Source organism: Lethenteron reissneri, unplaced genomic scaffold (genome assembly GCF_015708825.2).
Source record: "Lethenteron reissneri isolate LAM-NWPU_2019-01 unplaced genomic scaffold, ASM1570882v1 scaffold_1640, whole genome shotgun sequence".
Classification (NCBI taxonomy): domain Eukaryota; kingdom Metazoa; phylum Chordata; class Hyperoartia; order Petromyzontiformes; family Petromyzontidae; genus Lethenteron; species Lethenteron reissneri.
In genome coordinates this window covers 4515352-4532246 of record NW_026891378.1, presented here as the reverse complement: position 1 = coordinate 4532246, position 16895 = coordinate 4515352, and the positions used below count along the sequence as shown (strand labels likewise).

General features: G+C 44.5%; 1 protein-coding gene across 3 annotated transcripts in view; it reads right to left on the bottom strand.

The window, feature by feature from the left end:
* Positions 1-6797: 6797 nt before the first annotated feature.
* LOC133339173 (oocyte zinc finger protein XlCOF6-like) overlaps positions 6798-16895 on the bottom strand; it is a 41850-nt gene continuing 31752 nt past the window's right edge. For all 3 annotated transcript variants that reach the window (XM_061547331.1, XM_061547330.1, XM_061547329.1), the window contains one exon: positions 6798-11411. In XM_061547331.1, coding sequence (XP_061403315.1) covers positions 9373-11370 — 1998 coding nt within the window. In that variant the 5' untranslated portion in view covers positions 11371-11411 and the 3' untranslated portion in view covers positions 6798-9372. The remainder of the gene's footprint in view (positions 11412-16895) is intronic.

Here is a 16895-nt window from a genome sequence, read left to right as displayed (position 1 = left end):
AATGTGGTGGTATCCTGCTATGACTACAGCAGTGCATACTGATTGTGGTGGTACCTGCTATCACTACAACAGTGCATAATGACTGATGATACTTGCATCAACTACAGCAGTGCATACCCACTGTGGTGGTAGCTGCTTTCACGACAGCAGTGCATACTAACTGGTGGTATCCTGCTATGATTACAGCAGTGCATACCAACTGTGGTGTGACCTGCTATCACTACTGCAGTGCATACCGACTGGTGGTACCTGCATTCACGACAGCAGTGCATACCAACTGTGGTGTGACCTGCTATCACTACAGCAGTGCATACCAACTGTGGTGGTACCTGCTTTCACGACAGCAGTGCATACCAACTGTGGTGGTACCTGCTATCATTACGGCCGTGCATACCGTGGTGGTACCTGCTATCACCACAGCAGTGCATACCGACTGTGGTGGATCCTGCTATCACTACAGCAGTGCATACCGACTTTGGTGGTACCTGCTTTCACTACAGCAGTGCATACTGAATGTGGTGGTACCTGCTATGATTACAGTAGTGTATACTGTGGTGGTACCTGTATGATTTCAGCAGTACAAACTGACTGGTGGTACCTGCTATCACTACAGCAGTGCATACCGTGGTGGACCTGCTTTTACTACAGCAGTGCATACTGACTGTGGTGGCAGCTCGTTTAACTACATCAGTGGATAGTGACTGTGGTCGTACCTGCTATGACCACAGCAGTGCATACCGACTTTGGTGGAATCTGCTTTCACTACAACAGTGCCTACCCACTGTGGTGGTACCTGCTTTCACTACAGCAGTGCATACTGACTGTAGTGGCAGCTCGTTTCACTACAGCAGTGCATAGTGACTGTGGTCATACCTGCTATGACCACAGCAGTGCATACCGACTTTGGTGGAACCTGCTTTCACTACAACAGTGCATACCATCTTTGGTGGTACCTGCTTTCACGACGGCAATGCATACTTACTGTGATGGTACTTGCATTAACTACAACAGTGCCTACCCACTGTGGTGGTACATGCTTTCACGACAGCAGTGCATACTGACTGGTGGTATCCTGCTATGATTACAGCAGTGCATACTGATTGTGGTGGTACCTGCTATCACTACAGCAGTGCATACCAACTGTGGTGTGACCTGCTATCACTACAGCAGTGCATACCGACTGTGGTGGTACCTGCTATCACCACAGCAGTGCATACCGACTGTGGTGGTACCTGATTTCACTACAGCAGTGAATACCGACTGTGGTGGTGCCTGCTATGATTACAGCAGTGCATACTGACTATGGCGGTACCTACGATAACAACAGTGCATACTGTGGTGGTACCTGCTTTCACAACAGCAGTGCATACTGACTGTGGTGGGACCTGCTATGATTACAGCAGTGCATACTGTGGTGGTACTTGCTTTCACTACGGCAGTGCATACTTACTGTGATGGTTCCTGCTATGATTACAGCAGTATATACTGACTGTGGTGTTACCTGCTATCACTACAGTAGTACATGCTGACTCTACAGCAGTGTATATCGACTCTATAGCACAAACTGCTAACCTGACAGAGTGCCGTGGTGAGGCCTAGTCCTGTGCAGAGCCCCCGGCCTCGCCTAGATTGCCCAGCCGGCAGAGGCTGAGCTACTACCCCCCCCCCCAACACCCTCCCGCCTGCGCTACAATAATACTATCTAAGCACTATAATATTAGTATCGACCGACCCTATAGTAGTAAGTGCACACATTGGGGTGGGGTGGGGGGGGGGGAGAAGAGGACATGACACTTTGATGAATTTACCTTAGCGTTGCGTGTATTCTTTTTTTGCACGCAAATGAGAAATCCCCTCCACCGATGACGCGCGAGCGTTGCCAAGGGCAACCCCCGGGCAGCTTGAGCGGCGTGGGGAATTAAGTAATGTTAAATATCACTAAATTGTTAATTTAACTACTTGAAAGTTTACGGATGGGAAAACAGAATAGCGCTGGCTCACCACGGGGCTTACGGCGTGGTAGCCAGTTCACGAGCCACATCCTTCGCAAGTTGTGTCCACACAGAGACAGAAGGACATACGGACACACAGACAAAAAAATGCCTTTTATAGGTAAGACTAGCGGTAAGGACTCGGCGTTTATCGGGCGAAAAAGGCAGACACACTTGAACTTACACACAGACATTGACCCACACATATAGAAACACATCGGCTTAGACAAACACACATATGGTTAAACCCAAGATGGATCGCTAGCCGGCCAGCCTAAATGTTTATAATCGGCGAAGATGTTCCATTAGGGGGGTGCATGTTTCACAAGCGTAGAGAAGGGAGGGAATTACCATGGCCAAAAAGACCTGGAGCTTCATGCGGAGCAAGAGACCAGGTAGCTTCCACACAGCGGAACGCAGCCGATGAAAAGATAATGGCACTCGACTGATTCGGAGTGAGACCTTTGCTGTTAAACCGGAGCCGGTCATAAGCACACTGGCCAGGTATGGGAATCTCGGCAATCTCTACACAACTGCCGCATCACCAATTGTGAGTTGTAGGGGTGGATTGTTCGATGGTACAAAATACCCAGGCAGGTGCTTAGTTTTGGTGGGGCTGATGGTAAGGCCCCACCTCTTAGTGGCAAGCTCCAGGTTCAGCAGCAGTGAGCAGCAATGACCAGAGCATCGACATACATAACATGGTTGAGCAATAGGGAGGCATCCCTTGACCGCACCCGGGCATCGATCAGCCTCTCATTGTATCTGTACCATATGGTAATTCCTTGGGCACAGCCATTGAAGGCTTCATGAACTACGTGGTCAAAAGATATGTTAAATAATGTGGAGCCAGAGGACATCCCTGTCACACCCCAAGGTGTAGAGGGAATGGCTCACCATCATGAAGGTCCTTAAGGATCGTGAGCAAAGTTTGAGGGACTCCGAAAGCATGAAGAACAACCCAGAGGCCAGGCCTACTGATGGTATCATAGGCCTTGAGCAGGTCAATAAAGTACATTCACTCACACGCACACATGGTATCTCGACCTCGCTGTGCGCTGCGTTGCACCGCTAGTTGAGTAGATAACCTTGCGTTCAATAAACCCTCGGAGCCAGGATGAACGTCCAACTGCAATCGTCATTTATTGATTGTAACAAGGTAAAACTGGTGAGAAAACAGATACAGCATCTGTTATAATCCGAAAACACCAACACAATGAACACCACAGCATCAGAACATTGTCTTAGATAACAATAGATCCTGGACGAACCAGGCCCCTACATTACCACTGAACAGCTAGACAAGAGCACAAGCCGGTGCGTTGCATACAGGCACATCGTGTATTCATCCCACTGCATCCCAAATGTACAGCATTACACATAACACGAAACTGTGGATGAGATGCTTCGTCATCTTTACTCTCAGGATCGCAACATAGGCACAAGTCTGACTCGACCTACTAAATCACAAGTAACATCCACAATAAGGAAAGTCGCAGGCTTCGTTACTAACTAGGCCTCGTATTTACTACAACACCTTAACGGCACCATAAAGGCATTTACATCACTATAACGGCCATTCCAACATTACAACAGCAATGCCAATATAGGAATATAAACAACTTACAGATAATGCTTCTTAAGCTCCCACAATGGACAAGTGCGGCTGTGGTCTCACTGAGATGCGATGCGTGCCGCCATCTTGAATTATCAGTAAGATGGCAGAAGCCCGCGTGGTTCACTGAAAATCTAAAATCGTCACTTCCTGGTCACGTGACCAAAATTAGCATAAAAAACAGGAACTTCCTGTGAACGTACGCTCCACATCTGCCGTGAGGCAAGACACATGAGGGATTTGGCTCTCAATCGGTGAGGTTTACGTTAAAAAAAAATTAGCCAGGAACCACGCCGTAAGCCCCATGCTTGGCATAGGCTATTCCTTTTCCACGTCCGTCACCTTCAAATTAGTTAAATTACCTATTTTGTGCGATTTTGCTATATTTATTAAAAATTTTAAGCGACATCGACTGTACCAACTCGCGCGCATTCGGTAGGGGGGCAGACCCTGCCAAATGATACGTGTTTGGTGGGGGGACATTTTGTTTTACGCGTTTTACATGCAATAAATATACACATAAAGCTGCAGGTTTTTTTTCGCAGTGTGATGTCCTTTTCGCCCCCCCCCCCCCCCCCAACACGATGCGTTCAGTTTATACTACAGAGTCCCTACATAATTATAGTGCTTATATAGCATTATTTTTGCACTGGTCGGGGGATGGTGGGGCAGGGGGGTGCGGGGGTAGTGGCCCAGCCCCCAGCCTGGCAACGTGCCACCTCCGCCGGCTCAGCAATGTAGGCCAGGACAGGTGCTCCACACGGGACTAGGCCTCACCACGGCCTTGCTTCTTACGCTACAATCACGTACGTACAAAACTGTTATTTTAATTATCACCTTTCTTCATACATATAAGTCTCCGCGTGCACTTGCGAGGGATTTGGCTCCCAAACGGTGGCGTTTATGGCCAAAAAAAATTTGCCAGCCAGCACGCCCTAAGTCCCGCGGTGGGAATAGGCTATTCCTTTTTCACGTCCATCACCTTTAAATTTGTTACATTAGCGATTTAGTGGGATTTCGCTATATTTATTTCGCAACATCGACCGTACCAACTCACGCCAATTGCGTGGTGGGGGGGCGGACCCTGCCAAGTGATGCGCGTTCGGTGAAGCTCACACCAGACATTTTATTTTACGCATTTAACATGCAATAAATATACACATAACGCTGCGGCTATTTCTTCACAGTCTGATGTCCTCTTCGCCCCCCCCCCCCCAACACAATGCGTGCAGTTACTGCGATAAAGTCCTTAGATATTAATATTACTACAGCACTTACATAGTATTATGGTGGGGGGGGGGGGGTAGTGGCCCAGCCCCCAGCCTGACAATGTGTCACCTTTTTCCGGCTGGGCAATCTAGGCCTCACCACGGCAATGTAAAGTACAATTTTATTGAATATTTCATTGTTAACTATTACCAAACAAATAAGTTGCCAAATATTACAATAATGTTTGTGTGCAGATAAGAACAAATAAGTTGCCAGATATTACAATGATTTTCTTTGTGTGCAGAAAAATACTTTTCATTATTAGGTTCCTACATATTTCCTTTTTTAGCTTTATTTTTATGACGCTGAGACCGTGTACTGCCAGTCTATGCTGTGGACTGCTGCCTGATGTTTAAATAACGTCAGCACACTGGCACTCTATTATCTACACTGCAAATTTAGCTTTTGCCCATTATGAGTGTATGCCAGTCTATCATCTGTTGCCTGCTTCTTTACCTCACTCAGTGTACTGCCAGCCTTTCATGTCGACTGTATCCTGCTTTTTCAGCTGCTGCCCGTATTGCCAGCTTTTTATGTCGACTGTAGCAATGCTTATGTCATTGAGTCCGCGTACTGCCACTCTATAATCTAGACTGTAGCCTGCTTCTCAACTTACCTGTGCGTACTGATGCTCTTTCATGTACACTTATTTCAGCTTATTTCTTCTATGCATTTCTACTGTTTCGATTGCTCACGTCACGCTATTTACTGATACGTAGTACTGCAATGCTCATAGCTGTTCCATCATCGGGGAATGCTGTGCACGTCGATGTGTGCGATTCGATGTGTCTGTGATGTGTGTGCATGGCTCCATGTCAGTGTGTAAGTCAATGTGCGTTTGTGTGTTTATGTGTCAGTCGATGTGTGTGTGTACGTCCGTGTGTGTCAGTCATTATGTCTGTATGTTAGTCCACATGTGTAAGTCCATACATGTGTGCGTGTCACTCGATGTAAGTCAATGCGTGTGTGTGAGTTGATGTGTGTAACTCCATGTGTATCTAAAGTGGATGTCTATGTGTGTGTAAGTCCATATGTGTGTGTGTAAGTCGATGTCTGTCTGAGTCCATGTGTGTGTGTGCATGTAAGTCGATGTGTTTCTATGTGTGTGGGTCGATGTCTGTGTGTAAATTTCGATTTAAAGCTTTCGTGACTGCAGGGATTCATATTCTTGGTTCTTTCGGTAAAGTCACGTAGAAGGGAAGTAATAAAATAATAAAAATACAACATAATAAAATAATTCTCACGACGTTTCCAGGTCTGTCGCCTCGACAGACCTGGTTTTCACCTGAGGACGGCTGCTTGCATTGTGGCCGAAACGTCGTGAGAATTATTTAATGTTTTATTATTATTTTATTACTTCCCTTCTACGTGACTTTACAGAAAGAACCAAGAAGTCTGTGTGTAAGTCGGTGTGTGTCTGTCTTTTTCGCCCGGGCAACGCCGGGTACCTACCGCGAGTAGTATATATTCCATTATTTTGGTTTGTGTGTTCACAACAAATTTTTTGTTTGTTTCTAACTTGCCCATTACTTTCTTATTTATTATTCTGTTAACTCACGTAAAAATACACCTATTTTGGAAAATATCACCTTCCTATTATTACTTTACTTATCTTCACTTACAGCTTTCGTCACTGCAGGAATTCATATTCTTTGCCTCTTTCTGTTATGTCACATAGCTACAAATATTTTAATAAAGTCCGTACATAATAATATTATAGTGACGATTTGAAGCTTTCGTGACTGCAGGAATCCATACTCTTTGGTTCTTTCAGTAAAGTCCCGTAGGTATAAAATAAATCACGTTTCGGGCGCAACACAAGCGTCCATCAGCGTCTATCATGTTGATGATGGACGCTTGTGTTGCGCCCAAAACGTCGCGATTTATTTTATACCTGACTTTACCAAAAAAAAAACAGAGTATGTAATATTATAGTGCTTACATGGCTTTTTTGGTGCACGGGCGGGGGTATGGTGGGGGGGACGGACGGCCCAGCCCCCAGCCTGGCAATGTGCCACCTCCGCCGGCTCGGCAAGCTTGGCCAGGACGGGGGCTCCGCACGGGACTAGGCCTCACCGCCGCTATGGCAAGTAGCTACATTCACGTCCGTACAAAAGTTTTTTTAATTCATCACCTTGGTAATATTCTATTATTTTTGTGTGCTCATAACGTTTTTTTTGGTCGTAACTTGCCCATTACTTTCATCTTTATTATTGCGTCAACTCACGTTAAAATACATCTATTTATGCAAAGGGAATATTCTATTGTTTTTTTGTGTGCTCACAACAAATATTTTCGGTTCATAACTTGCCCATTACTTTAATCTGTATTATTGTCTCAACTCACCTTCAAATACACCTATTTATGCAAATATCACCTTCCTATTATTACATTACTTATCTTGACTTACAGCTTTCGTAACTGCAGAATTTCATATTCTTTGCCTCTTTCTGTTACGTCACGTAGCTACAAACATTTAAATAATATTTGCAGTTGTCACAATGTCATACACACCATACAAATCGCACACCTAAAATGTGTTGCTTATAACTTGGCCATTACTTTAATCTTAATTATTGTGAACTCACATTCAAATACACCTATTTGTGAAAATATCACCTTCCTATTATTACATTACTTATCTTCACTTACATCTTTCGTGACTGCAGGATTTCATATTCTTTGCCTCTTTCTGTTACCTCATGTAGCTACAAACATTTTAAATAATTTAGCATTTGTCACAAAGCCATACAAATTGCGCAACAAATATCAGTCGAGCGGCATTGTCTTTTCATCGGTTGCGTAATGCTGTGTGGAAGCTACCCGATTCGTCGCTCTGCACGAAGCTTCAGGTCTTCTCGGCCACAGTCATTCCCTCCCTTCTCTATGCTTGCGAAATGTGGAACCCCCCTAATGGAACATCTTCGCCGGTTAGAAACATTTATGCTGGCCTGTCTACGATCCATCCTGGGTCTAACCAGGCTGGATTGTGTGAAGAGCTCACAAATCCTTTAAAGATGTGGACAAAGTCCACCAGTGAGTTCCTCCGGCAGGCAAGGCTGCGTTGACTGGCCCATGTAGCCCGCATGCCTAAACAGCTTTTGTTCGGCCGGATCGTGGGGACTAAACGGGCGCGGCGTGAGCTACCGAAGAGATGGAGTGATGTGGTACAGGAGGATGTGGAGCTGCGTGGACTTGCCGATGACTGCTACCAGTGCTAAGATCGGCCTCTGTGGAGGCTTATGAAGGACGCTACTGTCCAGTTGGAGGCAGTCGTCCTCAAACGAAGGGCGGAGGAGCGACGCTCACAACAACGGGCGGAGCGCCGAGTGGCTAAAGCACAGCAAGTTGGCACAGTCGGAGGCACAGATGGTGCATCAGCCAGTAGTCCTGTCGCATCTGGATCTGCCCTGTCACCCCCTGCCAGCGGGCGTTCGACACTTCACGTGGCCTCAAAGTGCACATAGCCTGCCACAAGCGTCGTGGTGACGTCACCACCACTGAGTGCCGAATGGCGGTTGTTGTATGGTAGTGATCTTTTTTACACTTTTCATTTTTTTTCTATCGACAGAAAATGAATGTACATTTATAATGTTTGTGTGCAGACTACTAATTTTACTATTCCTTGCTTCTTTCGCTCAACTCATGTACACAGAAACATGGTATTTTAATGATCTTGCAAATAATCACATATTTTTGTTGGTTATTGCGTCAAATCACGTTCATAGAAACCTATTTTTAAAATAATCAGCTGGCAAATATTACAATCATAATGTTTGTGTGCAGACAATTATTTTTTTCTGTTCCTTGCTTCTTCCGCTAAACTCATATACATTTAAAGTGTGTGCAAGTCGATGTGTGTCTTTTTCGCCCAGGCAACGCCGGGTTCCGTTTGTCCATCATAAAAATTATAAAAGCCTTTCAGAAGTCCTGAATCAAAAAGTTATAGAAAGTGGGTGTAAAAAGTTGATCTAAAGGGTTCCAAATGCTGTCTACCCCTCCTTCCCATATTTCTTTTTACCCCCCACGCTCCGCCCTACTGGCACTCATGTCCATTTGCATGTCGGTACCAAGTCACCTTGTACCACAAAGGGACAGCTGCCACTTAGGCTAGCCGTTGAACGATTGAGATGGAATGATCCAAGCCCCTGTTAGTTGCTGAAGCGTTTCACCTTTGATTAGCAATAATGGCCGCGTACAGTGAGAATGAAATAAAGCATATATGCAAGCGCCAATCATCAATAAAAATATAACACGTTGAATGCTACGGAGGTTTTTTTGTCTCCCACTCCTGCTTACAGATCTACCCAACCTCAGAGTCCACACATGCTGGCCGCTTCTACTCTGCATCCTCCAAAAAGTCCACCTCCACAAACTGCTGGGTTTCATTTCACTCAGTCCGCAGCCTCCTCCAGCTTCACATAATTGACTACTTGGAAGTTAAATCCTTGTAATGGGAAAGGCCTGTGAATGAAATTGAACTTCTTTATCCTAAGTTCAATGATACACGTCTACTTGGTCTCCATTTGACTCAGTAGTGCCTAAAAAATCCACCCACACCTCCACATCCACAAATTTCTGGGAGTTGCCTCGCTCTGCCTCAGAGTCCACAGTCTCCTCTAGCTTCACACTGCCTCCATCGACATTAAGGTCAGATTTTGGAGTTGAATCTTCATCCTCACATTTCACTATCACTTCACTCTTTACCATCACTTCTTCGCTCTTCATTTTCACCGATTCAAATTTCATTTTCACTTCTTGACATTTCGCCTTCACTCCTGGCCACGTTTCATATCTCAAATGTTTTTCTGGTTCTTGTTTCATGAGGGATGGACTAATTGCAGTACTTTGACTTTCACAAGCCGATTTCAGATACATTTCCTGATGAATCGATTGCTGCTTATTTCGATCCCCGAACTGTCGAAAACCCTTCCCACACAGAGTGCACTTCAAGGGTGTCTCTCCTGAGTGACTTCTCTGGTGTATTTTAAGATGTGATGACTGTGCAAATTCCTTACCACACAAAGTACACTTGAAGGGTTTTTCTCCTGTGTGTGTTTTCTGGTGTGTTTTAAGATTTGATGACGTTAGAAATGTCTTGCCACACAAAGTATACTTGAAGGGTTGATCTCCTGTGTGTGTTCTCTGGTGTTTTTTAAGATATGACTGTGAAAAGTCCTTCTCACACACAGTGCACTTGAAGGGGTTCTCTCCGGTGTGTGTTCTCTGGTGTATTTTAAGATGCGATGACTCTGTAAACGCCTTCCCACACACAGTGCACTGGAAGGGTTTCTCTCTCGTGTGTGTTCTCTGGTGGCCCTGAAGAATTGATGACCGTGCAAATGCCTTACCACACAAAGTACACTTGAAGGGTTTTTCTCCTGTGTGTTTTATCTGGTGTCTTTTAAGATGTGATGAATGTGCAAATGCCTTCCCACACACACTGCACTTGAAGGGTGTTTCTCCTGTGTGTATTCTCTGGTGTCTTTTAAGATATGATGACTGTGCAAACGCCTTCCCACACAGAGTGCACTTGAAGGGTGTCTCTCCTGAGTGACTTCTCTGGTGTATTTTAAGATGTGATGACCGTGCAAATGCCTTGCCACACAAAGTACACTTGAAGGGTTTTTCTCCCGTGTGTGTTCTCTGGTGTGTTTTAAGATTTGATGAAGTTAGAAATGCCTTGCCACACAAAGTACACTTGAAGGGTTGCTCTCCTGTGTGTGTTCTCTGGTGTTTTTTAAGATATGATGACTGTGAAAATTCCTTGTCACACACAGTGCACTTGAAGGGTTTCTCTCCCGTGTGTGTTATCTGGTGTATTTTAAGATGTCCTAACTGTCCAAATGCCTTCCCACACACAGTGCACTTGAAGGGTTTCTCTCCGGTGTGTGTTCTCTGGTGCACCTGAAGAATTGATGAATGTGCAAACACCTTCCCACACACAGTGCACTTGAAGGGTGTCTCTCCTGTATGACTTCTCTGGTGTATTTTAAGATGCGATGACTCTGGAAATGCCTTCCCACACGCAGTGCACTTGAATAGTTTCTCTCCTGTGTGTGTTCTCTGGTGGCCCTGAAGAATTGATGACTGTGCAAATGCTTTGCCACACAAAGTACACTTGAAGGGTTTTTCTCCTGTGTGTTTTCTCTGGTGTCTTTTTAGATGTGATGAATGTGCAAATGCCTTCCCACACACAGTACACTTGAAGGGTGTTTCTTCTGTGTGTATTCTCTGGTGTGTTTTAAGATGTGATGACTGTGCAAAGGCCTTCCCACACACAGTGCAATTGAAGGGTCTCTTTCCTGTGTGTGTACTCTTGTGTGTATTAAGATGTGATGACTTTGCAAATGCCTTCCCACACACAGTGCACTTTAAGGGTTTCTCTCCAGTGTGTGTTCTCTGGTGGACCTGAAGAATTGATGAATGTGCAAACGCCTTGAAACACACAGTGCACTTGAATGGTTTCTCTCCCGCTGAGTGTCTTTGCTCCATTTGACCGATTCTGTACAGCAAAGTGGCAGAGGAACTGGCAGCTGCAGACAGAAAACAGTAATATCCACACAATGTATGTCAGCATATAAGCATATAAATGTATATAGTCACATGTGATATTCACATATAGACAAGAACACTCAAATATTCATGAAAAATAAAATAACAATCACCCACATTTCATCACAGGCTGTTTTAAGGCACGTGCTATTATTGACCATCAGCTCTTGGCCTGGCATAGCAGGCATCATCAATACATCTGTGCTGTAGCAGATGGACAGAAAATACAGGAGACCCTTGAATATTGTGGGGGTTGCATTCTTGGAAAGTGCCGCAAAAGCCAAAACAGCAATATTAAATACTTACCTGAACAATGGGTTAGGTAATCGGCAACCAAAAATACACATCACAATTTAAATAAGTAATATACTCTATGCAAAATAAGCTAAAAACCGTATCCAAAAACATTAAATAAATAGGAGTAGAAATACTGAATACTGTACTTACGATGATGTCTGTGCTTGAGTGGGGAGCGGTAGTGCTACGGTGAGTGTGCTGCGCTATGAACCCGGCGACCCGAGTTCGATGCTCACTCACGCCCAACACTAATGATCATTATCTGAATTGGCCCTGGGCCTTCTCTAGGTCGACTCCGCCTCAAATAAGTACCTGGTGCATTGTGTAAACATCGCCACTGGAGAGAAAAAGTGTGCCGTGCCAGCCTTTATAGGTGCTACTCGAGAAAATACATTTAACTAACTTTCCCTTTCTTGAAGAAACCGTTGTTTCGGAAAATGAAGGACTGACCATCGCAACTGAAGTGACAAAGCATTTGCAACAGTAGAGTGACTCTTTCCAAGGATATTTTTCCACGGGAAATCTTGATGTGGCAAATAAATAAACAATTACGAGCCAATTATTGAATCCAAATGTAGGTTGAGACAACAGAGCTTGATAATTTCTGGTGTGCTCAACTATCACTGTTTCCACAATTGGCAAAGACAGAGCTGGAGATCCTTGTGCCATTTGTGATTTGTGATTACATACTTGTGTGAGATTGGATTATCATCATTCCTACACATCAAAACAAAGGCCAGAAACTGCTGAAATGCAAGGCATGAGTGTGGCTTTTTCAAAAAGGTTCCTCGTTTTTCGAACATCAAATTAACAAAAGCAACAGCAGAGAGTCCCTGAGCCGGTGAATTTAAAAGAAGGGTGTAATTTTTCATGTGTAGAGTAATAGTGCTGGCTGCTTTCATGGCAGTACACACGTCAGCAGGCGACAGGATACACGGGGGGAAGACAACTAGGGCAGAGTTCATGGAGGGGTCCATCTGGAAGCCCTGGGATCCTGCTTGTAGGTTCCAGAAGGGGGGGGGGGGGGGGCATGGCCAGGGCGAGCAAAGCCATGTCGGGAGCATAAGAGGGAGCCCTGGGCAAGAGCTCGGGGCTGTTACTGGAAGTGGATACCCTCGCCGTGCTGTCGTCTCACTAGCTAGACAGACTGCCAACTGTTCTAGCAAGATAGTGCTGCCAACGATAGACGGTTGTGTGATATATAGCGTACACCCATGTAGGGTGCGTGTAGTCCCCATTGTGTGGAATAAAGGTGCCTCCAATTACTACCATCTCCGAACTGCGTCACTACACATGTAGTGACTAACTCAGAGACGATAAGACTTGGAGGGGCACTTCTTTATTCACAAGCGCCATCGGGGTTAATACTCATATAATTAGTCCATCTATTTTAGACGCTACTCTGTCAGGACAGTTGGTCGGCTGCCTGACTGGTGACGCCCCGAGATGGTGAAGACTGAGATGATGACAACGATGGTGAAGATGACAAGAAGAATGGTGAAGACGACGAGAAGAATGGTGACAAAGACTTCAGCAGCACGACGGGGATCCCACTTCAACAACAGCCCTGAGGTCCCCTATAGAGGCTCCTCTTATACTGTCAGAGTGGCCTGGCTCCGTCCCCGGCCACGCCCCCTTTCTGGAACCTACCAGCGGGTTCTTGATGTGCCCCTTCTGTGACCTTTCCCCTAGATCCCCGTCTGGTGTATAACCTGGCATGCTGATGCCAGGGCTGCCGTAAGCCGCAGATCCCTCTCCCTGCAAGGAGCCAGCGCTATGCTACTACCCTATGCCACTACACTACTATTCTATGCCACTACACATGTATTCTTAATTTTTCTCTGACATTAAAATAAGTATATAATTATACCTCTTTCATTTTATAGTTGAAATATATCTTAAATTTAAAGAACTGACCTACTTCAAAGATCTTCTTGGTTCTTTCGGTAAAGTCACGTAGAAGGGAAGTAATAAAATGATAAAAATAAAACGTAATAAAATAATTTTCACGATGTTTCGGCCACAACGCAAGCAGCTGTCCTCAGGTGGAGAACAGGTCCGTCAAGTAGACAGAGTCTGAATGGCACGCTCCAGGCTTGGAGCGACTATTTATGCTGGGATGGAGGGGCGAAGAGCGTCTTGACAAAATAATTTGCATATCAAGAGGAATTTAGCATATTTATGGGAAATGCAGATATGCGATTAGCATTACTTGTGAAATGCGTAGGTTTGGCGAGGGGTTTAAAGTCATTATGCCCATGCATTATGCAGGATTAGCAGCATCAAAGGGAGGGAGTAAGGTCAGAATTAATAAAGGGAAGGAATGTTAATAATATGGCGCCGCAGCAACTAATATGCTTATTGACTATACCTTGTCATATTACACTATGTTTTATTCTACCCACTCAACTGTATAGCACACTGCTATATATTCACTATAAAATTACGATACTATATATTACCTTATACATTGTATTAAACATTACACTTTAATACTATTTATTATTATATAATATGCTATACACTATACCATAAACCGTCGCGTGAAAGGTAATAAGAGGAAGCAACGAAATATGTCAATGGGAGAATGGTGGTAGGAAGCTTGAAGCGGAGCAAATAATCCATTCCCTGCGGAGGGCATATCAATAGGAATTTAGCATATTTATGGGAAATGCAGATATGCGAATAGGAGAATTGGCGAGGGGTTTAAAGTCATTATGCCCATGCATTATGCAGGATTAGCAGTATCAAAGGGAGGGAGTAAGGTTAGAATTAATAAAGGGAAAGAATGTTAATAATATGGCGACGCAGCAACTAATATGTTTTTAGACTATACATTGTAATATTACACTATGTATTATTCTACCCACCCAACTGTATACCACACTGCTGTATATTCACTATACAATTACGATACTATATATTACCTTAAACATTGTATTAAACATTACACTTTAATACTATTTATTATTATACAATATGCTATACTCTATACCATTGACCGGCGCGTTAAAAGGTACTAAGAGGAAGCAACGAAATATGTCAAAAGAGTGGTGGTAGGAAGCTTGCACCAGAGTAAAGAATCCATTCCCTGCGGAGAATACAGGATATATAGTCAATGTCAGTGAGTGGAACGCGGCCTGAAAGTCACCGTAAGCGTGGACACAATCAGTTAAGATCCGAAATGGTTTATTACGTCCTTCCAATGATTGCTAAGCCGGAATCCATCTTCTCAGTTGAAATTGTCTCTGTGTTTGTATATGTGGATCGCCTCATGAAAGAATCTCTCATGGTAGCCAGATGGCTTGCAGATAACCTCTGTCTTGGAGAAGTCAATATCATGTGAACCCACTGAATTGTAACAATGATCTGCCACGGCTGAGGTGTTTGTCCTACCGTGTTTCAAGTCTGCTTTATGTTCACGGATGCGGTCCGAGACATGTCGTTTACTTTCTCCAATGTAACTGCTACCACAGAGGCAACTTAGTTTGTAGACGCCAGGGTACTGTATGTCTGGAACCACATCTTTTACAGACGGGACCAGATCACGGATTTTATGTACTGTGTTGAATCGGACCTGGATCTTGTGTTTAATCAGGATTTTGGAGATCTTTTTTGTGACCCCAGCAATGTAGGGTAAGGTGATGGTCTTGAGAGGCTCTTCAACAGGATCCTTCTTGATGGTTGGAGTGATGGCTTTGCGGATTGTGTAGTCGGAGTAACCATTAGCCTTAAGAGCTTGGTGTACGTGTTTGAGTTCACTGGCAATGTGTTCCTGGTCGGAAATGCATTGGGCTCTATGGTATAGAGTCTTGATGAGGGAATTCTTCTGGGATGGATGGTGGTGGGAATCCGGTTTTAGGTAAGCATCCGTATGGGTGGCTTTTCTGTAGACAGAGTGGCTCATTGAACCATCAGGTCTCCTTTTAATTAGGACATCCAAAAAGGGTAGCTTACCATCTTTTTCGACAAGCATGGTGAATCTGATGGCTGGGTGTATGGAATTGATGTGGTCGAGAAATTGGTCTAGAGCAGGCCGGCCATGTGGCCAGATGACAAAAGTGTAATCTACGTACCTCTTCCATAAGGTCGGGCGTAGAGTGGCAGTCTGGATGGCGTCAGTCTCAAATTTATCCATGAAGACGTTGGCTACAACCGGAGATAGGAGGGAGCCCATTGGGGTGCCCTCAGTTTGCTTGTAGAAAGGTCCATTCCAGGTGAAGTATGTATTGGTTAAGCAGTGTCTCACCAGGGGGGGTACCCCAAAATTCAGTCCTTGATGAACCAAGTCTTCAATGATTGCGATGGTGTCAGGTACAGGAACTTTGGTGAATAAGGAAACCACGTCAAAACTGACAAGCAGGTCGTCTGAGGACAGGGAAATCCCCTTGATTGTCGATACCAGGTCAGTAGAGTTTAGTACCGCAGAGGTGGTTTTTCCAGTGAAAGGCCATAGGATTTCAGACAAAAAACAAGCCAGTTTGTATGTGGGGGAGTTGATCGTAGAGACAATGGGACGAAGAGGTGTATCTTCTTTATGTATCTTTGGCAAGCCGTATAATCTTGGTGGCCTGGCAGCAGAAGGTTTCAACGAGAACTGTTTGGTCTGATCAATTAATGCGGTTGAATCAGAAATGATTTGGTTGGTTTTAGAGACGAGGCTGTTGGTGGGGTGTCTTTTTATTTTTATATAGCTGCCATCGTTGAGTAGTTCTTGAATTTTGTTGTCGTATTCTATTTTGTCCATGATGACAGTGGCATTGCCTTTGTCGGCTGAGTGGATGACAATGTCGTCCCTCTTTTTTAATTGAGCTAATTCAAAACGCTCATCTTTGCTGATGTTGCTAGCTGGCATCTTTTAGCGTTTTTGAGGGTTGCAGAGATTTCAGATCTTGCTACATCTGCAGAGATGTGACTCAGGCCCTTGAGAGCTACATCTACTCTAGCAATTATATCATTAACTGGTATGTGTCTAGGTGTGACTGCAAAGTTTAGTCCTTTAGCTAAAACGGATTTCAGACCTTCAGAAATAGAACTGTTACTGCGATTAATTACCACTTTGTTAACGTCTAGCTTTTCAATGTGTGGGTCCGGTCTCTTGTTTGAGAGGCGGTTGAATTTGGAAATCAAGTTGTCCTTACATTTGGTCGACATAGCGGCAGCTGAAG